Genomic DNA, 22,897 nt, shown 5'->3' on the forward strand with positions numbered 1-22,897 from the left:
ATACAGTTAAATTATTATCAACTTGATGTGCTATCAAATTCTAGTTCTTACTCATTATTTCTAACTCTTTTTTTTTTTTTTTTTTTTTTTTTGAGACGGAGTCTCGCTCTGTCACCCAGGCTGGAGTGCAGTGGCCGGATCTCAGCTCACTGCAAGCTCCGCCTCCCGGGTTTACGCCATTCTCCGGCCTCAGCCTCCCGAGTAGCTGGGACTACAGGCGCCCGCCACCTCGCCCGGCTAGTTTTTTGTATTTCTTAATAGAGACGGGGTTTCACCATGTTAGCCAGGATGGTCTCGATCTCCTGACCTCGTGATCCTCCCGTCTCGGCCTCCCAAAGTGCTGGGATTACAGGCTTGAGCCACCGCGCCCGGCTTCTAACTCTTTTTTTACCTTACTGAATCATCTATTCTTTTGTTTTCTTTAACCATCCTCACTTACCTCCATCTTTCTACTTCCCTTCCTAGCCTCTAGTAATCATTTTTCTGTTGTCTATCAGCAGGAGTTCTATTGTTTTAATTTTTAGTTCTCACAAATAAGTGAGAACACATGAAGTTGGTCTTTCTGTACCTGGCTTATTTCATCTAACATAATGATCTCCAGTTCCATCTATGTTGTTGCAAATGATAGGATCTCATTCTTTTTCATGGCTGAATAGCACTCCATTATGTATATGTACCACATTTTCTTTCTTTATTCATCTGTTGAACACTTAGGTTATTTCCAAGTCTTGGCTATTGTGAACAGTGCTGCAATAAGCATGGGAGGGCAGGTACCTATTTGAAATACTGATTTCCTTTCTTTTCTCTATATAGCTAGTCATGGGATTTCTGGATCATATGGTAGCTCTATTTGTAGTTTTTTGAGAAACCTCCAAACTGTTCTCTAGATTTGTACTAATTTACATTCCCACCTTTATGCACATCCTTGCCAGCATTTATTATTTTCTGTCTTTTGGATAAAAGCCATTTTATCTGTTTGAGATGGTATCTCATTATAGTTTTGATTTGCATTTCTCTGATGAGCAGTGATACTGAGCACCTTTTCATATTCTTGTTTGCCATTTGTATGTCTTTTTGAGTATTTTCTATTCAGGTCTTTTGTCCATTTTTAGGAAAACTGTTTAATTTGATTGTTACATTTTTCCTTTAGAGTTGTTTGATATCCTCATATTCTAGTTGTTTTGGGTTTTTGTTTTTTTCCCTTGGAGACAGGAGCTCACTCTGTCACTTAGGCTGGTGTGCAGCGGCGCAGTCATGGCTCAGTTCAGCCTTGACTTCCCAAGCTCACGCGTTCCTCCCAGCCTACCCTCCCAAGTTGCTGAAACTACAGGCGTGAGCTACCATGTCTGCCTGGTGTGTGTGTGTGTTTGTGCAAGGATGGGATCTCGCCAAGGTTGATCTTGAAATCCTGGCCTCGGCCGGGCGCGGTGGCTCAAGCCTGTAATCCCAGCACTTTGGGAGGCCGAGACGGGCGGATCACGAGGTCAGCAGATCGAGACCATCCTGGCTAACACAGTGAAACCCCGTCTCTACTAAAAAATACAAAATAAACTACCTGGGCAAGGTGGCAGGGCCTGTAGTCCCAGCTACTCGGGAGGCTGAGACAGGAGAATGGCCTAAACCACGGAGGCGGAGCTTGCAGTGAGCTGAGATGCGGTCGCTGCACTCCAGCCTGGGTGGCAGAGCAAGACTCAGTCTCAAAAAAAAAAAAAAAAGAAATCCTGGCCTCGAGTGATCACCCACCTTGGCCTCCCACAGTGCTAGGATTGCAGGCCTGAGCCACCAGGCCTGGCCTTTTCTTCTTTATAAATAAGATTATGTATTTATACTTGGTTTGATTTGATGACCTTATTCTTAAATATGGGCCGTTTAAGCTGTGGAAAAGTTTTAGTAGGCTTTGGATATCATATAAGTCAAGCATCTAAACAGGTATGTTTTTGTCTTGTATATTGCTGTCATCTCTTTATAACAACTTAATTTTATGGGAGTTTTTGGTAACTAAAACAATAACTGAGTCCTTAGAGTTGCGATAATTTCTATGATAATTGTTATGTAAAGCATTAGTGCTTCCCCCACTTCCCCTCGTCTTTACCTCAAGTTGTGTATCACTATAGATTCTCAGGAAGTTTTTTAAAAAAACTGTGGCTGGCCGAGCGTGGTGGCTCACGCCTGTTATCCCAGCACTTTGGGAGGCCGAGGCGGGCGGATCACGAGGTCAGGAGATCGAGACCATCCTGGCTAACACGATGAAATCCCGTCTCTACTAAAAATACAAAAAATTAGCCGGGCGTGGTGGTGCGTGCCTGTAGTCCCAGCTACTTGGGAGGCTGAGGCAGGAGAATGGCGTGAACCCAGGAGGCGGAGCTTGCAGTGAGCTGAGATGGTGCCACTGCACTCCAGCCTGGGCGACAAAGCGAGACTCCGTCTCAAAAACAAACAAACAAAAAAACTGTGGCTGGGTGCAGTGGCTCATGCCTGTAATCCCAGTACTTTAGGAGGCCGAGTTGGGTGGATTGATTGAGCTCAGGAGTTTGAACCAGCCTGGGCAACATGATGAAACCCCATCTCTACAAAAAATATGTAAATGCCACGTGCTGTGGCTCACGTCTATGATCCCAGCACTTGGGAGGCAGAGGCCGGTGGATCACCTGAGGTCAGGAGTTCGAGACCAGCCTGGCCAACATGGCGAAAACCTGTCTCTACTAAAAATACAAAAATTAGCCAGGCATGGTGGCGGGTGCGTGTAATCACAGCTACTCGGAGGCTGAGGCAGGAGAATCGCTTGAACCCAGGATGCGGAGGTTGCAGTGAGTCAAGATTGCACCATAGCACTCCAGCCTGGGGGTGAGAGCAAGACTCTGTCTCAAAAACACACAAAAAAACAAATATGTATACACACACGCACACACATAAAATATACTTAATATTTAATATAATGTTATATACATATGTAAATCAGTCTGGTGTGGTGGTGCGCGTCTGTAATCCCAACTACCTGAGAGCTTGAGGGGGAAGGATTGCTTGAGCCCAGGAGGTGGCAGCTACAGTAGGCTGTGATCGCACTACTGCACTCCAGCCTGCATTACATAGGGAGACCCTGTCTCAGAAACGAAAAAGAAAAAATTGTTGCACTATGGCTATTTTTTAATATTTAGCTCAACTGTAATTTTTGGATATGTCTGGGAAGAGATTGGTATCCAAGGACTATGTTCAATTTACATCGAAACAGGAAGCATATCCCATATGACCAGGAAATAGTTGAACCAGTTTAGGTTTTTTTTTTATTAATCCTCAGAAGTGCAACACAGGTTTGATTTGTAACTGTTGCTAGAAAAATTCATTAGTGAAAATAAAGATCTCATCTAAAATTCCTTTAAACAGAGCTTTTGGCTCAAGAGCCACTTCTTAGTTAGAGTTGTAGAGATGTGTTAAGCCTTTAATGATTTTCGAAGCTGGTAGTGATGAGCTTTTCTGGGTTAGTTTAATGTAAAGTGATACAACATTGTCAATGAAATAAAGAAGGAATATAAGCTGGCCGCGTTGGCTCAGGCCTGTAATCCCAGCCCTTTTGGGAGGACAAAGTGGGAAGATTGCTTGAGAGTAGGAGTTAGCAGCCTGGGGAACACAGGGAGACCTTATCTCTATTAAAAATAAATCTTCTGGGTGTGGTGGCGTGTGCCTTTAGTCCCAGCTATTCGAGTTGCAACTGAAATCAACATGCCACTGCACCCCAGCCTGGGTGACAGACTGAGGCTGTCTCTCAGAAAACAAACCAACAAACAAAAAGAAATAATGGGAGGTTTTAAATCTAGTTAGCTTTTAGGTTGGATTTAAAACACTTTGCAAACAAATTCTAGCCATATTTATTTCTAATGCAAAAAACATGGTCTTTAGAGTTATTCAGATATGGATTTAAATTCTAATCTTTATGATTGTGACTTAACCTTTTTTTTTGAGATGGAATCTCTGTTGCCCAGCCTGGAGTGCAGAGGTGCGATCTCGGCTCACTGCAACCTCCGTTTCCCAGGTTCAAGCGATTCTTCTGCCTCAGCTTCCCAAGTAGCTGGGATTACAGGCACCCACCACCATGCTCGGCTAATCTTTGTATTTTTAGTAGAGATGGGGTTTCACCATGTTGGCCAGGCTGATCTTGAACTCCTGACCTCTGGTAATTCTCCCATCTCAGCCTCCCAAGGTGCTGGGATTACAGCCATGAGCCACCGCACCCGGCCTGTGACTTAACCTTTTTGAGCCTCAGTTTCTTTATCTGCAAAATTGAGATAATGCTATATTGTAAGGTTGTGAGGGGTAAGCAAGATAATATATGTATATTAGTTTTGGGGGGCTGTTGTAACACAGTACCACAAACTGGGTGGCTTAAACAGCAGAAATTCTCTCTCAGTTTGGGAAGGTAGAAGTACAAACTCAAGTTGTCAGCACATTGTTTTGAGGACTGTGAGTGTTTATCTCTTCCCCCTGCCCCTCTCCTAATGTCTGACCTCAGGCTTTCCTTGGTTAATAGATTGTGTTCTGTCTGTGTTTTCACTTTGTCTTCCCTCTATTTGTGCCTGTCTTTGTTTCCAATTTTCTCCATTTTATTAGGAAACAGTTGTATTGAATTAAGGCCCACCCTTGTGACTTCATCTTGATCAACTGCAAAGACCCTACTTCCAAATAAGATCATATTCATAGCTGCTGGGTTATCTTGTGTGTGTGTTTATCTTGTGTGTGTGTATGGTGGCAGTGTACACAGAATTCAGCCCAATACCATATATAAAAAGGCTTAGCACCGGTATATTATTTCCAACTGAACCTATAGACATATTAGAAAAAGCCATTCTGAAATCTGTCAATCCTGCCAGTCTAAGCCTGGAAGATGCCACTTCTTTACTCACATCTTCTCTAATCTCTTTTTTTTCCCAAGTGTCTTGGGATCTGGAATTGTGACTTATTTGTGTCTCTTGTTGAGCTTTGTACATAGGTGTTTACTAAGTTTGTGTGTAGTTAAATTATGGGCTTAAAAGGGTTTATTTTGGCATCTCTCTCTGCAAGATAAAATTTTTAAGCTGGTCTTAAAGTCATCTTGCTTTTTTAAACCCTTGTTCTTATTTCCACTGTTTTCATGTTTAGAAGCTTTTCTGTGGTCCGGAATTCTTGCCTGTTTCTAAGTTTATTTATTAAGATCAGTTGGATTTGGTTATTATTGTCTATGAATGAAAGTATTAATGTATATTTATGTAGATGTATTTTTCCAGTGGGTTTGCATATATTATTTGGTCATGTAAATTTTTCAAGATAGAAGGAAGTAAATAGGGGTTTGTTAAAATCTTTACTCATGGTACCATCAATTTAACGAAACTTAAAAATTTATGTTTCTCAATGGCTTTGTTATTTAAAAAAATTTTTAAGGTCATCATTATTGCTTCAGCATAATTTATAATGTATCATATAACATATAGTGTATGTATAGCTGTGTTATTATCTTTAATATATGACATCTTCACTTAGCATATTTCATAGAGTTGCCATAGCATAATTTTTTTTTGGTTGTATAGGTGAGAAGTTTCTGTGTTGCCCAGGTTGACCTTGAACACCCAGCCTTACCTCCTTATGCACCAGGACAACGGGCCTGAGCCACCGCAGCTCCCAGCATAATTTTTTAAAACAGATCTCTTGGTGGATGTTAACTTTTGTCATTAAAAAAAACAAAACAAAACAAAAAACTGCTTCAACAGCTTGGGCAACGTGGTTATATTCCATATCTAGAAAAAATACAAAAGTTTTCCAGGCATGTTGGTGAGCATTGGAACGCTGAGATGGGAGGAAGGCTTGAGCTCAGGAGGCAAAGGCTGCAATGAGTGACGATTACACCATTGCACTCCAGCCTGGGAGGCAGAGTGAGAACCAGTCTCAAAAAAAACACACAAAAAAACCAACCAAACAAAAACCTGCTTTAAATATCTTACCCTATAATTAGGAATTATAGGAAATTACTTTGAATTATTTTTGGGGGTTAAAATACTGGGAGCTGAATTACTAGGTATTTGTTTTGATGGTTTATTGTAGAGCAGGTGCTACTTTCCCAAGTTTGTGGCTTAGGAAACTGAGGCCAAGGTGACAGTTTGTGATGGAGTCAGAAAAGAGGATTTATTACTGCTTTCTCTGGTTCTGTGGTTCTGGCTATTGTCTTTACCTGATACCACTGACATATCTGTTGAATGCATGTATTTTATGATTATACTTCCAAAAATACAATGTAATCTTTTTGTAGAAGTTCTCTGAGGAGAAGACAGCCAACACCATGTGCTAGATTGGTTATGGTTAAATTTGTTATAAAGCATATAATAACAATGAGGTTTTATTGTTATTGGATAACAGGAGAGTGGTTTAAGAATTTCCGCTCTGGAGTTATATCTCCCCAGGTTTGAATCCTTGGTTCTGTCACTTAATAACTATGTAACCACAGGCATGTAGTAAAATATGGGTAACAATGTATTTAAGAGGAACAGTGCCTTGCATGTAGCAAACATCATGTTACTTAATGTATTTGAAGTCATTTAGAACTTGAATAAATAAGCTCTGTATTTAGCAGTGATTGCCAAATCATATTTAAATAATCAAAAATCAAATTATATCATAAATTTATTGGAACCTACTCAGATTGCAGTTTTCAGTACAGATAAAATATTTGAGCCGGGCGCGGTCGCTCACGCCTGTAATCCCAGCACTTTGGGAGGCCGAGGCGGGCGGATCACAAGGTCAGGAGATCGAGACCACGGTGAAACCCCGTCTCTACTAAAAATACAAAAAATTAGCCGGGCGCGGTGGCGGGCGCCTGTAGCCCCAGCTACTCAGGAGGCTGAGGCAGGAGAATGGCGTAAACCCAGGAGGCGGAGCTTGCAGTGAGCCGAGATCGCGCCACTGCACTCCAGCCTGGGCGACAGAGCGAGACTCCGTCTCAAAAAAAAAAAAAAAAATAAATAAAATAAAATAAAATAAAATATTTGTCTTTCCCATTGATTCTTGGCATCTCTTAAAGTTTCAAAGTCAATTAACTTTGAAGTCGTATTCTTTTTGAGAATTTACAAATTGATAACCATCAAAATGGTCCCTTAGGTTTTTTTTTTAAGGCAGATCTCGCTCTGTAGCACAGGCTGGAGTGCAGTAGGCATGAACATGGTCCACTGCAGACTCGAACTCTTGGGCTCAAGCAATCCTCCTACCTCAGTCTCCTAAGCAGCTGGGAGTACAGGCATGCACCACCATGCCCAGCTAATTTTTTAATTTTTTGTAGAGACGGGGTCTGACATGTTGTCCAGGCTAATCTCAAACTCCTAGGCTGGAGTGATCCTGTTGCCTCAGCCTCCCAAAGTGCTGGAATTTACGAGCAAGAACCACAGCATCTGGCCCCCTTAGGGCTTTTTATTTTATTTTATTTTATTCTTTTTTCTTTTGAGGCAGAGTGTAACTCTGTCGCCCAGGCCAGCGTGCAGTGGCGCAATCTTGGCTCACTGCAACCTCTGCCTCCCGGATTCAAGCGATTCTCTTGTCTCAGCCTCCCGAGTAGCTGGGATTACAGGCATGGGCCGCCATGCCTGGCCAATTTTTTGTATTTTTTTCTCTTTTTAGCAGAGACGGGGTTTCGCTGTGTTGGCCAGGCTGGTCTCAAACTCCTGGCCTCAAGTTATCTGCCCACCTCGGCCTCCCAGGGTGCTGGGATTACAGACGTGAGCCACTGTGCCTGGCCACTTAGAGTTTTTTAAAATAAAGTAAGACATAGTTCTTGTTTCATTTTCTAGTAGCTCTATATATATGGGAACTAATCCCAGTTTTGTTTTTTTTTTTTTTTTTTTTTTGAGACGGAGTCTTGCTTTGTCTCGCAGGCTGGAGTGCAGTGGTGCAAACTCGCCCCACTGCAAGCTCTGCCTTTTGGGTTCATGACATTCTCCTGTCTCAGCCTCCCAAGAAGCTGGGACTACAGGCGCCTGCCACCACATCCAGCTAATTTTTGTAGTTTTGGTAGAGACGGGGTTTCACCGTGTTAACCAGAATGGTCTTGATCTCCTGACCTTGTGATCCGCCCGCCTTGCTTGGCCTCCCTAAGTGCTGGGATTGCAGGCATGAGCCACCGCGCCTGGCCTTTTTTTTTTTTTTTTAAAAGAAAAGAGTCTCTCTCTGTTACCCAGTCTGGAGTGCAGTGGCTCTCAGCTCACTGCAACCTCCACCCACCGGGTTCAAGCGATTCTCCTGCCGTAGCCTCCCAAGTAGCTGGGTGGGATTACAGGTGCCTGCTAACACGCCTGGCTAATTTTTGTGTTTTTAGTAGAACGGGGTTTCACCATGTTGGCCAGGCTGGTCACGAACTCCTGACCTCAGATGATCCACTCGCCTTGGCCTCCCAAAGTGCTGGGATTATAGGCGTGAGCCAACGTGCCCATCAATCCCAGTATTTTTAATGAGATTGAACTTCTTTTTTTTTTTTGAGACGGAGTCTCGCTCTGTCGCCCAGGCTGGAGTGCAGTGGCCAGATTTCAGCTCACTGCAAGCTCCGCCTCCCGGGTTCCCGCCATTCTCCTGCCTCAGCCTCCCGAGTAGCTGGGACCACAGGAGCCGCCACCTCGCCCGGCTAATTTTTTTGTGTTTTTAGTAGAGACGGGGTTTCGCCGTGTTAGCCAGGATGGTCTCGATCTCCTGACCTTGTGATCCGCCCGTCTCGGCCTCCCAAGGTGCTGGGATTACAGGCTTGAGCCACCGCGCCCGGCCTTTTTTTTTTTTTTTTTTTTTGAGACGGAGTCTTGCTCTGTCCCCCAGGCTGGAGTGCAGTGGCGCGATCTCGGCTCACTGCAAGCTCCGCCTCCTGGGTTTATGCCATTCTCCTGCCTCAGCCTCCTGAGTAGCTGGGACTACAGGCGCCGACCACCTCGCCCGGCTAGGTTTTTGTATTTTTAGTAGAGACGGGGTTTCACCGTGTTAGCCAGGATGGTCTCGATCTCCTGACCTTGTGATCCGCCCGCCTCGGCCTCCCAAAGTGCTGAGATTACAGGCTTGAGCCATCGCGCCCGGCCGGAGATTGAACTTCTATGAGTATTTAGAAAAATACTTTGCTATTTTCTCTGAGGCTTATGTCTGAAAGTAAAGTGTTAGCTGGGATTACAGGCGTGTGCCACCACTCCTGGCTATTACTATTGTTAATATACTAATAGAAATATTGATTTGAAAAACATATAGAGGGAGGGATTGCATTGGGAGTTATACCTGATGTAAATGACGAGTTGATGGGTGCAGCACACCAACATGGCACAAGTATACATATGTAACAAACCTGCACGTTATGCACATGTACCCTACAACTTAAAGTATAATAATAATAAATAAAAAAAAATACAACTAAAAAAAAAAAAAAGAAAAACATATAGAATATCACATGCTGAAGGGTCTGAAATCTCTTAATATTATTAAAAATTCTTTCTATAATTTTTTCTTCATTTTCCCCCCCCCTTTGTGTTTTGATCCAAGGACTAGATCAAGGATATCTTTTCCTTGGGATGATTTTCTTTATTGTGTTTGTTTTTAGTTCTTTAAAAATAAAGCCAGCTTAATTTTATTATCAGAATATGGATAGACTCATTATATAAAACAATTATAAATTGAGAACTATGTATAAAGGGCTATGTTATGAACAATTAAGATGAAATAATTTAGTTGTACTTATTTTGTAATTCTTTTTAGACTAGAGTATTTTCATTCTCAATTTTTCATACATTGCTTTTTCAGGAGGCTAATAAGAATGATAATACTGTTTCAAAAGATTTTGATTCTTACCGATGTCCCATGTTTTGTCTGTCTAAAGTGTCAAGCTAAGAAAAAGTCTACGCCACTGAAGTATGAAGTTGGAGATCTCATCTGGGCAAAATTCAAGAGACGCCCATGGTGGCCCTGCAGGATTTGTTCTGATCCGTTGATTAACACACATTCAAAAATGAAAGGTAATACTTGCAGTGATTATACATGTTAAAGGCAGTTGCTTTTAGAATAACTCAATTTTGTTATCTTTAATAATAATGCATTTTTTTCCTTGGAGCATTTTGTGAATGAATTGGTATTACATGTTTTATCTTTTGGGGCTTTTAAAAGTTTGTTTTACTCTATGATTTAAACCTCTCGTTTTTTTTTTTTTTTTTTTTGAGACAGAGTCTTGCTCTTGTTGCCCAGGCTGGTCTGTGGTGGTGCAATCTCAGCTCGCTGCAACCTCTGGCTTGTGAGTTCAAGGGATTCTCCTGCCTCAGCCTCCTGAGTAACTGGGATTACAGGCCCCTGCCACTACACTTGGCTAATTTTTGTTTTTATTTTTGATTTTTTTTTGAGATGGAGTTTTGCTCTTGTTGCCCAGCCTGCAACGGCGTGATCTCGGCTCACTGCAACCTCTGCCTCCCGGGTTCAAGCAATTCTTCAGGCTCAGCCTCCTGAGTAACTGGGATTGCAGGCATGTGCCACTACGCCCAGCTAATTTTGTATTTTTAGTAGAGACGGGGTTTCTTCATGTTGGCCAGATTCGTCTGGAACTCCCGACCTCAGTTGATCTGCCTGCGTCAGCCTTCCAAAGTGCTGGGATTACAGGCATGAGCCCTGCACCAGGCCTAATTTTTGTATTTTTAGTAGAGATGGGGTTTCGCCATGTTGGCCAGGCTGGTCTTGAACTCCTGATGTCAGGTGATCCACCTGCCTCAGTCTTCCAAAGTATGGGGATTACAGGCGTGAGTCACTGCACCTGGCTGATTTAAACATTCTCAGTTATTCTGTTGATGCCAGGAAGGTGTTAGGCCATTTCTCTAATGTTTACATTGTCCAGAATCACCTTTTAGTATATTTACATATTTCTACTTTAATCAGGTTTGTATCATTTTTGATAATATAAATCTGAAACAATTGTAAATGGTTCTTATTAATAATTTTGAAGTTTAAAATTTTGATTTGGAGTATTTCCTTTAAATGCTATTGTTTATTTTTCAGTTGATTGTTGTGTTTGAATCTCAGGTACCTTAGCTGTAAATTACTCTAAAGGATGGGGCTGAAACTTGATTGATTGATTTATTTTTTTATGTTATGTTATGTTATGTTATGTTATGTTATGTTATTTTTTGAGAAGAATTTCTGCTCTGTCTCCAGGCTGGAGTGCAGTGAGTGGCATGATCTCGCCTCACTGCAACCTTCACCTCCTGGGTTCAGGTGATTCTCCCGCCTCACTTCCCAAGTAGCTGGGACTACAGGCACCTACCACCATGCCTGGCTAATTTTTTTGTGTGTGTGTGTGTGACAGAGTCTCACTCTGTCGCCCAGGCTGGAGTACAGTGGCGCCATCTCAGAGTGGCAAGTTCTGCCTTCTGGGTTCACGCCGTTCTCCTGCCTCAGCCTCCCGAGTAGCTGGGACTACAGGCACTCACCACCACGCCCAGCTAATTTTTTTTGTATTTTTAGTAGAGATGGGGTTTCACCGTATTAGCCAGAATGGTCTTGATCTCCTCACCTCGTGATCTGCCCGCCTGGGTCTCCCAAAGTGCTGGGATTACAAGCGTGAGCCACCACGCTGGGCCAGGTTTTGTATTTTTAGTAGAGATGGGGGTTTCACGATTTTGGCCAGGCTGGTTTTGAACCCCTGACCTCAGGTGATCCTCCCTCCTCGGCCTCCCAAAGTGTTGGGATTACAGGCGTGAGTCACTGCACCTGGCCTGAAACGTGATTTGAGCTGTCCTTTTTTCTGTTAGGATGGCAGTGATTTTATTTTAGTTTTAATATATGTATTTTAGGTTGTGAAAGTCAGATGTTGATGAGATTCAGAAAAATCAGCTTACTCTCTACTTTGCTGTGATCTGCCACATTCTTCACTCCTTTCAACAGGCAACCAATTGATATTAATTTTTGTTGTTGTTGTTGTTTTGTTTTGAGACGGAATCTCGCTCTGTCACCTATGCTGGAGTGCAGTGGCGCAATTTCGGCTCACTGCAACCTTTGCCTCCTGGGTTCAAGCGATTCTCCTCCTGCCTCAGACTCCAGAGTAGCTGGGATTACAGGTGTGTGCCACCACGCCCAGCTAATTTTTGTATTTTAGTAGAGACGGGGTTTCACCATGTTGACCAGGCTAGTCTCAAACTCCTGACCTCAAGTGAACCACTGGTCTTGGCCTCCTAAAGTGCTTGGATTACAGGCGTGAGCCAGCACACCCGGCTGATATTAATATATTTATATATATATATAATGTTTTTTCGTGTAAATTATATTTTTATTTACATGACTAAATATATACTTCTTAGTCATCTTCCACATCTTTCCTTTATCACAGACAGAACACTGTATATTTTGCAGCTTGCCTTTTCCACTTTGTGGAGATTTTTTTCATATTTTTATTATTCATTTATTTATTTATTTTTCTGAGACAGAATCTCATTCTGTTGCCTAGGCTGGAGTGTAATGACATAACTGCGCCTCACTGAAGCCTTGATCTCCAGGGCTCAAACAGTCATCCGACCTCAGCATCCTGAATAGCTGGGAGCACAGATGTGTGCCACCACACGTGGCTTTTTTTTTTTTTTTTTTTTTTTTTTTTTTTTTGCGTGGAGATAGTGTCTGCATATAGTGCCCAGGCTGATCTTGAAATCCTGAGCTTAATAAGGGATCCTCCCACCTTGGCCTTCCAGAGTACTGGGATTACATGTGTAAGTCACCATGCCTCTTTTTTTTTTTTTTTTTAAAGGATGGTTTCTCCAAAGTAGAATTCCTGGATTTGATTTTATATTTTGAATAGTGAAGTGCCTAAAAACCTTTATAAATTTTAGTTTCTTGGCTGGCCGCAGTGGCTCACACCTGTAATTCCAGCACTTTGGGAGGCTAAGGCGGGCGGATCACCTGAGGTCAGGAGTTTGAGACCAGTCTGGCTAACATGGTGAAACCCTGTGTTTACTAAAAATATAAAAATTAGCCAGGTGTGTTGGCATCCTCCTATAATTCCAGCTACTGGGGAGGGTGAGGCAGAAGAATGGCTTGAGCCCGGGATGCGGAGGTTGCAAGTGATCCAAGATCACACCACTGCACACCAGCCTGGGCGACAGAGCGAGACTCTGTCTCAAAAGAAAAAAATAATGTGTTAAAAATTTGATACCTTGAGTAGGCACAGTGGCTCATGCCTATAATCCCAGCACTTTGGGAGCCCGAGGTGGGAGGATCACTTGAGCCCAGGAGTTTGAGACCAGCCTTGGCAACACAATGAGACCCTTTCTCTTTAATTAAAAAAAATTGTTGATACCTTATCCTTAGTGACCTGTCTGGATATTTAAATTCTACTACTGGAAAACTATTTTAGTGCTCCTTTTCTAACCTCCCTGTCCTATGACTGCTGGTTTCTTACTCATTAGGGTGTATCTCTCTCTTCGTCTCTCTTTTGATTTAGGGTCTCGCTGTATTGCCCAGGCTGGAATGCAGTGGCGTGATCATGACTCATTGCAACCATAGCTTCCCAGGGTCAAGCAATCTTCCCTCCTATGCCTTCCAAGCAGCTGGGACTACAGGCATTCGCCACTATGCCTGGCTTAGTTTTAAATTTTTTTATAGAGACAGGGTTTTGCCTTGTTGCCCAGGCTGGTCTGAAACTCCTAGGCTCAAGCCATCTGCCCACCTGGGCCTCCCAAAATGCTTGAGATTACTGGAGGGAGCTACCGCACTCAGCCTATTTATAGTGTTTCTTATGCACACCAGTTCAGTCCATGCTATTTATTTGACAAATAGTAAATACCTTGTATAGATTGAGTACTGGGCTAGGTTTTAGGATCCGTTATTGGGCCATACATCAATACTGCTTGCTGTCATGAGAAATTAGAATCTAGTATAAGGGACAAGACACCAGAAAATAATCAAATGCATTATTACTTAACTGAGAAGTCTGTCCAAGGAATAATTTTGATGCCTGTTCAGTGATGTAACAGGGATAACTGACCTGGACTTTTCATCCAGTGGTGTTTGCTCATAAAGTTATCTCTGATCTGTTACTTGAGAGGATGAGTTGGGAGTTAACTAGGGAAGAGAGAAGAAGATGGTTCCAGGAACATCAATTAGTATGTGCCCCAGCCCTGAGAAATCTGCAGCTCTCAGAGTAATGGAGGGTGGCACAGTATGAGGCTGCGAAGTAGGTATGGGACAAAATGTTCAGTGCCTTGTTGACTTTGTTAAAACTTTTTGTTATTTTTATCTCAGTAACAATGTATATAATTAAAAGGTATTTAGCAGGAACTGCCATGATCTGATCTGTTCATTTTAAAAATTCACTGTGGCTGGATTTTTGAACGTGTGTTAGAGGGGGACCACAAATAAGTAAAAAGAGACGGTTAAAGAAGTCATTATTAGTGATTATGGTGTGATGAAAATTGTGAATAGAAAATAAAAACAGATTAGGAGGTAAAATGCATATGATGTAGTAATGCATTGGATAATGTTGAATGAGGGAGAATGAAGTCCTGAGGCTTTCAGTTCTTAGGTTTCCATATCACAGGATGACTCCCACGTTTTTAGTTTCATCGCTGGATGGATGTGTAGATTGTCATTTACTGAGAGAACACTGGAGTATCTATAACTCAGAAAGGACATATTCTTGTTCATATTAGTTGGAGCCATGGGCAAGGCATGGGTGAGATTTTTTGGGACAGAAGATACTATGAGACAAAAGGTACGTTGAGGAACGCATCATTTGACATCTATATGGAAGAGACTGAGCTTGCTGAAAAAGAATGATGAAAAAGAATCAGATGAAACAGATGGAAGAGGAAAAGTAGTAGAATGTGACTAGAGTACAGTAGTATGTACTGGAGATATGTTCTAAGATTCTCAGTGGATGTGTGAAACTGGGTAGTACTGAATCCCATATATGTAATGTTTTTCCTGTACATACATACCTATTATAAGGTATCATTTATAAATTGGGCATTGAGGCCGGGCGCGGTGGCTCAAGCCTGTAATCCCAGCACTTTGGGAGGCCGAGACGGGCGGATCACGAGGTCAGGAGATCGAGACCATCCTGGCTAACACGGTGAAACCCCGTCTCTACTAAAATACAAAAAAAATTAGCCGGGCGAGGTGGCGGGCGCCTGTAGTCCCAGCTACTCGGGAGGCTGAGGCAGGAGAATGGCATGAACCTGGGAGGCAGAGCTTGCAGTGAGCCGTGATCGCGCCACTGCACCCCAGCCTGGACGAGAGTGCGAGACTCCATCTCAAAAAAATAAAAATAAAATAAAAATAAAACAGGGTCGGGTGCAGTGGCTCACGCCTGTAATCCCAGCACTTTGGGAGGCCGAGGCGGATGGATCGCAAGGTCAGGAGATCGCGACCATCCTGGCTAACATGGTGAAACCCCGTCTCTACTAAAAAAAAGTACAAAAAGTTAGCTGGGCGTGGTGGTGGGCGCCTGTAGTCCCAGCTACTTGGGAGGCTGAGGCAGGAGAATGGCGTGAACCCGGGAGGCGGAACTTGCAGTGTGCAGAGACCGTGTGCCACTGCACTCCAGCCTGGGCGGCAGAGCGAGACTCCGTCTCAAAAAAATAAATAAATAAAAATAAATAAATTAATTAAAAAAAAACAGAACAATTATACTGTAATAAAAGTTATGGGAATCTGTCCCCTACCTTCAACCCCAATAGCTTATTGTACTGTATCACAGGTAATTGAAACCATCGAAAATGAAGTTGCACATGAGCTGGGACCACTCTAGTTCAAGAAGGACGATGTGATCAATTTTGCTGAGTGTTGCCTAGAGAGCAAATAAAATGTCCATTAGGGATAAGAACAATCTTTTTTATTGTTGTTGGTTTGATTGTAGAAGTTAGATTGGAGTGATTTGAGGCAATGGAGACAGAGATAGAGAAGGGAGGATGCTGCAGGTATATAGGATTCTGAAGGATTTTTATTTTTTGTTGTTATTTTTTATTTTAATATTCTTATTTTTGAGAAAGAGTCTTGCTCTGTCACTCAGGCTGGAGTGCAGTGGCACAATTACAGCTCACTGCAAGTTCCATCTCCCGGGCTCCAGCGCTCCTTCCACCTCAGCCTCCTGAGTAGCTGGGACTACAGGTGTGCACCACAACACTCGGCTAATTTTTGTATTTTTTGTAGATCTCCCTGTGATGCATGAACTGGTCTTGAACTCCTGGCCTTAAGTGATCCTCCCGCCTTGGCCTCCCAAAGTACTGAGATTACAGGTGTGAACCACTGTGCCTGGCCAACAATTTATTTTTGACTCTAGAGACAGGGAAGTTTCAAGATGAAGGTGCTAGCCAATTCAGATCCCAAGTAAGGGCTGTCTTCCTGACTTGTAGATAACCACCTTGTTGCTGTGTCCTCATTTGGCAGAGAGAGACAGTACTCACTCTCGCATCTTCTTATAAGGAGGCTAGTTGCATCATGAGGTCCTCTGCATCGTGAGGGATCTATTACTAATCTAGTAATAGTATTTAGTATTCTTAATATATTTAGTGTATAAAATTAGTAAATCTAATTACTCCAAAGGCCTCACCTATAAACACCAACATATGGGGGGTCAAGGCTTCAGAATAATGCATTTCAGGAGGACACAGATATTTAGTCTGTAATAATCCTTTTTCATCCGTCTGGAATGACAGTTTTATTAACTCTGAGTTTTAAATTGTCATCAGTAAACTGAATTCATATCCATAGTGATAGTCTTTATCCTGTTTTTAGGTTTATATACTCAACCCCATACTTGAAGTTTTCACCAGGATATCAATTTGAAAATACATTCATCACCCTAACATGGAACCCCATACTCTTTAGCTTCCTCTGTCTCCATCTTTCCCACACCCATACGTGTTTGCCTTAAGCAACCACTAATGTACTTTCTGTGGATTTGCATATTCTGGATATTTTGTATATAGTAGGTCCCCAATTTGAGTTAGAATTTTTTGACCTTACAATGGTGCGAAAGCGACACACATTAAATAGAAATGGTACTTCGAGTTACCTGTAGAACCATTCGGTTTTTCACTTTGAATGTAGTATTCAATAAATTATACAAGATACTCAGCAGTTAATTTTAAAATAGGCTTGATGTCAGAAATTTTGCACAACTGTAGACCAGTGTAAGTGTTCTGAGCATGTTTAGCATAGGCTAGGTGTATTAAATACATTTTCTAATTATTCTTTTTTTTTTTTTTTAGAGTCAGGGTCTTGCTTTGTTGCTCAGGCTGGAGTGTAGTGGCACGATGTCAGCTCACTGCAGCCTCTGCCTCTTGGACTCATGTGATCCTCTCGCCTCAGCCCCCCAAGTAGCTGGAACTACAGGCAAGCGTCACCATACCCAGCTAATTTTTAAATTTTTTTTGCAGACAGGGTCTCCCTGTATTGCCCATGCTTGTCTTGAACTCCTGGGGTCAAACAGTCCTCCTGCCTTGGCCTCAGAAAGTGTTCAGATTATAGGCGTGAAGCCATTGCGTCTGGCCAGCCTTCATATTCAACTTAATATTTTCAACTTATAATGGGTATGTCATGGAGCATCTGTGATTTGTTTATAACTTTTCTACAAATCTATTGTGCTCCTCAACTTACAATTGGGATAGATTCCCACTAGGAATGCATTGGTTCTGATTTTTCCCATACCCCCATCATTGGTTATTTGACTTTTAAAAAATAGACAAAGCATAAATTTAATTTTGTTGTTGTTGTTGTTGTTTTTTGAGATAGTATCCCATTCTGTTGCCCAGGCTGTGGCAGGATCTCAGCTCATTGCAATCTCTGCCTCCTGGGTTCAAGCAATTCTCCTGCCTCAACCTCCCGAGTAGCTGGGACTATAGGCCTGTACCACCACACCTGGCTAATTTTTGTATTTTTAGTAGAGACGGGGTTTCACCATGTTGGCCAGGCTGTTCTTGAACTCCTGAGCTTAAATGATCCTCCTGCCTCGGCCTCCCAAGGTGCTGTCCTGCCTCGGCCTCCCAAGGCACTGGGACTATAGGCCTGAGTCATCTTGCCTGGCCCAATGTTTTCATTGTTTCACATAGGCAGTTCAGTAGCATTAAGTATGTTAACATTGTTGTGTAGCCATTACCACTTCATCTCCAGACTGTTTCATCTCCCAAATTGAAACTCTGTACCCATTTACCAACATCACCCTAGCCCTTGGTAACCACTGTCTGTTCTGTTTTTTTTTTTCTCTATAAATTTGACTATTTTAGATACCACATATAACTAGAATCAGACATTTGTCCTATTGACCCCTTACTTCACTTACCATAATGTTTTCTAGGTTCATCTGTGCTATAGTATGTTTCGGAATTTCTCTCTCTTAATTTTTTTTTTTTTTTTTCTGAGACAGAGTCTCGCTCTGTTGCCCAGGCTGGAGTGCAGTGGCCAGATCTCAGCTCACTGCAAGCTCCGCCTCCCAGGTTCATGCCATTCTCCTGCCTCAGCCTCCGGAGTAGCTGGGACTACAGGCGCCCGCCACCTCGCCCAGCTAGTTTTTTGTATTTTTTTTAAGTAGAGACAGGGTTTCACCATGTTAGCCAGGATGGTCTCGATCTCCTGACCTCGTGATCCACCCATCTCAGCCTCCCAAAGTGCTGGGATTACAGGCTTGAGCCACCGCCCGGCCCTCTCTCTCTTAATTTTTTTAAAGGCTACATAATACTTCATTGTATTGTAAGTATCACATTTTGTTTTTCCATTCATCCATCAGAGAATATTTGGGTTGTTTCCCTTTGGCCATTCTGAACAATGTTTCTATAAACATTGTGTAAGTATCTGTTGTTTTTGTATTCTTTTTTTTTTTTTGGATGGAGTTTCACTCTTGTTGCTCAGGCTGGAGTGCAATGAGGCACGATCTTGGCCCACTGCAACTTCTGTCTCCTAGTGATTCTCTTGCCTCAGTTGGGATTACAGGCACGTACCACCACGCCTGGCACTAATTTTTGGATTTTTAGTAGAGATGGGGTTTCGCCGTGTTGGCTAGGCTGGTCTCAAACTCCTGACCTCAGGTGATCCACCTCCCAAAGTGCTGGGATTATAGGTATGAGCCACTGCGCCCAACCTAAGCATCTGTTTTTTTGTTCGTTTGTTTGTTTTTCTTTTGTTTTTTGGAGACAGAGTGTTGCTCTGTCTCCCAGGCTGGAGTGCAGTAGCAGGATCTCGGCTCACTGCAACCTCTGTCTCCTGGGTTCAAGCGATTCTTCTGCCTGATACTCCCAAGTAGCTGGGACTACAGGCGTGCGCCACCATGCCCGGCTAATTTTTGTATTTTTAGTAGAGACGGGGTTTCAACATATTGACCAGACTGGCTAATGATCTGTTTTATGTGACCTTTTTTTTTTTTTTTTTTGATACAGAGTCTTGCTCTATCGCCCAGGCTGAAGTGCAGTGGCACGATCTCAGCTCACTGCAAGCTCTGCCTCCTAGGTTCACGCCATTCTCCTGCCTCAGCCTCCTGAGTAGCTGGGACTACAGGCGCCCGCCACCACGCCTGGCTAATTTTTTGTATTTTTAGTGGAGACGGAGTTTCACCGTGTTAGCCAGGATGGTCTTGATCTCCTGACCTCATGATCTGCCCACCTCAGCCTCCCAAAGTGCTGGGATTACAGGCGTGAGCCACTGCGCCCAGCCTATGTGACTTTTTAGTTATGTAATAAGTCTTTTTCAATTGTGGTGTTTTTTTTTTTTTTTTTTTTGAGACAGAGTCTCGCTCTTCCTCAGATTGGAGTGCAGTGGCACGATCTTGGCTCACTGCAAGCTCTACCTCCTGGGTTCATGCCATTCTCCTGCCTCAGCCTCCCAAATAGCTGGTGGCGCCCGCCACCATGCCCGGCTAACGGGGTTTCACTGTGTTAACCAGGATGGTCTCAATCTCCTGATCTCGTGATCCGCCCGCCTCGGCCTCCAAAGTGCTAGGATTACAGGCGTGAGCTACTGTGCCTGGCCTTCACTTGTGTTTTTAAAAACATCTTTCAAATTTTGTTCATCTCATTGCCACTGCCTTAAAGTTCTAGTCATCTCGGGGCCACACTACTTTGGTGATGCTGGTCTATTGAGTCTTATTTCCTCTTATTGTATTGTTTATAGGTCAAGGATATTCATATTTCTAAGATGAAAAACTGAACCTTTTAAATGAGACTCCTCATTGCCTACAGGATAATGGCTAAAGGTTTTGGGGGGTGTGTGTGTTTGAGACAGAATTTCACTCTTGTTGCCCAGGCTAGAGTGCAATGGCGCGATCTCAGCTCACTGCAACCTCTGCCTGTCGGGTTCAAGTGATTCTCCTGCCTCAGCCTCCCAAGTAGCTGGGATTACAGGCGTGCACCACCGTGCCTGGCTAATTTCTTGTATTTAGTAGAAACAGGGTTTCACCATGTTCGTCAAGCTGGTCTCGAACTCCTGACCTCAGGTGATCTACCTGCCTCAACCTCCTGAAGTGCTGGGATTACAGGTGTGAGCCACTGCGCCCGGCTAAAAGTCGAAGCTGCAATGGCTAAGGTCATAACATGCCACGCAAACTCTTACATGTCTGGTTGCTGCCCAACCTTGATTAGTTTCCCTTTTCTTGCAGTTTATGATACACTGTTCTGTAGTTTTGTTTTGTTTTATTCATTCATGCCTTTGAGGGTTCTATGCTCTCATACTATAATTCTATCTTTTATTCTATCTTTAAGTGTTTACTTTTTTGTTTGTTTGTTTGAGATGGAGTCTCACTCTGTTGACCAGGCTAGAGTGCAGTGGTGCAATCTCAGTTCACTACAAACCCTGCCTGCCGAGTTCAAGCGATTCTCATGCCTCAGCCTCTCTAGTAACTTGGATTGCAGGCATGTTGCACCATGCTTGGCTACTTTTTGTATTTTTAGTAGAGACAGAGTTTGACCATGTTGGCCAGGCCAGTCTCGAACTCCTGCCCTCAGGTGATCCGCCTGCCTCAACCTCTCAAAGTGTTGGGATTATAGGCATGAGCCATCCCACCTGGCCAAACTGTTTAACTTTAAAAGTTGTTCAGTCTGGCGTGGTGGCTCACACCTGTAAGTAATCCCAGCACTTTGGGAGGCCAAGGCGGGCGGATCACCTGAGGTCAGGAGTTTGACATCAGCCTAACCAACATGGAGAAACCCTGTCTTTACTAAAAATACAAAAAATTAGCCAGGCGTGGTGGCGCATGGCTGTAATTCTGGCTACTTGGGGGGTTGAGGCAGGAGAATCGCGTGAACCCGGGAGGCAGAGGTTGCGGTGAGCCGAGATCGTGCCATAGCACTCCAGACTGGGCAACAAGAGCGAAACTCTGTCTCAAAAAAAAAAAATAATAAGTTATTCAAGTATTTCATTTGTCTCCTCCCACTTAATTTTTTTTTTTTTTTAAGAAATGAGTGTTTATTTTTGCAGTTGTTATGCCTTTTGTATTGTCATCTGTTTATATATGACTTACCCGTCAGACAGTGAGTTCTTTTTTCTCTTCCTCATGTTACTGGCACATCAGAAGTTCTTATCTGTTAATTGAATTTATTTATGTATTTATTTCTAAGACAAGGTCTTGCTGTACTGCCCAGGGTGGAGTGCAGTGGCGTGATCATGGCTCACTGTATTCTTGACTTTTTAGGATGAAGTGATCCTCCCTTCTCAGCCTCCCAAGAAGGTGGGACTACAGGCACATGCCACCATCCTCAGCTAATTTTTTAATTTTTAGTAGAGATAGGGTCTTGCTATGTTTCCCAGGCTGGTCTTGAACTCCTGGGCTCGAGCAATCCTCCCACTTCTGCCTCCCAAAGTGTTGGGATTATAGGTGTGAGCCCCTGCACCTGGCCAATTCAATGTATTGATTCATGGGAGAGTGATTTATTTCTCAAATTGACTTTAAGAACCTCTATGTAGGTACACACGTGTGTATTAACCAGTTCCAGTTCCTGTGGGTGATTTTTATTGAAGGATTTAATTCAGTAGGTGGGAAATAAGGAGTTCTTTTTTTTTTTTTTTTATCGGAGTTTGTTTTTAAAATGAACGAGACAACACAAATTTTTTTTTTTTTTTTTGAGACGGAGTCTCGCTTTGTCGCCCAGGCTGGAATGCAGTGGCCGGATCTCAGCTCACTGTAAGCTCCACCTCCCGGGTTTACGCCATTCTCCTGCCTCAGCCTCCCGAGTAGCTGGGACTACAGGTGTCCACCACCTCGCCCGGCTAGTTTTTTGTATTTTTAGTAGAGACGGGGTTTCACCCTATTAGCCAGGATGGTCTCGATCTCCTGACCTCGTGATCCGCCCGCCTCGGCCTCCCAAAGTGCTGGGATTACAGGCTTGAGCCACCGCGCCCGGCCGACAACACAAAATTTAACTAAGTTTTAGTTTCATTATTAAGCTATGTTTTTATAGAAAAACTACCATGTGTACACTTTTGAAACCAGAAGTTACCATTGACAGTTCAGTTTATAAATCCCTTCCTTTGTCTTTCTTTTTTCATTTTTCATTTTTCATTCTGAAGGAAGTAGTCATTCCATAATTCTTCCAAAGGTTATTTGGATTCTTTTCTGTGTTTTGAAACAAGATGTGGTTGTTACAAGGGAACTAGATGTGAGTTAAAGTGAATTTTCATATGAAATGATTTTTATTTCCTTTTATTAAAAGTGACAAATTGTTAAACATGTGTTGTCATCTCTTTCTTTTGTGACACTTTTTAATGTAATAGAAATTGCTAATAAAATTGTAAATGTGTGGAAGATAACATATACTAGATGACTTTAATTATAATCTTTTCTATATAGGATTTATGTTTTCATATTTTTAATTGTGTGTATAGAACTTTAGACAGCCAAGAAATTATAGGCTAAACTGGATTTATTTTTGGTTTTATTACTGGTAGGCTTTCCTTTTTCTTTTAAAATTTCCCT

The 22,897-nt window shown here is 42.7% G+C and overlaps 1 protein-coding gene across 7 annotated transcripts in view; it reads left to right on the plus strand.

Annotated features, from left to right (window-relative positions):
- Nucleotides 1-22,897, plus strand: part of NSD1 (nuclear receptor binding SET domain protein 1) — a 176,995-nt gene that overhangs the window by 55,066 nt on the left and 99,032 nt on the right. For 6 of the 7 annotated variants that reach the window (XM_015141499.3, XM_015141502.3, XM_015141497.3 and 3 more), the window contains one exon: nucleotides 9,851-9,986. In XM_015141499.3, coding sequence (XP_014996985.2) covers nucleotides 9,851-9,986 — 136 coding nt within the window. Of the gene's footprint in view, nucleotides 1-9,850; nucleotides 9,987-16,149; nucleotides 16,236-22,897 lie in introns of those variants that run through there. The other variant, XM_077937468.1, reaches the window with a different exon arrangement.

The sequence above is a fragment of the Macaca mulatta genome, chromosome 6 (assembly GCF_049350105.2).
Source record: "Macaca mulatta isolate MMU2019108-1 chromosome 6, T2T-MMU8v2.0, whole genome shotgun sequence".
In the NCBI taxonomy this organism is placed as follows: domain Eukaryota; kingdom Metazoa; phylum Chordata; class Mammalia; order Primates; family Cercopithecidae; genus Macaca; species Macaca mulatta.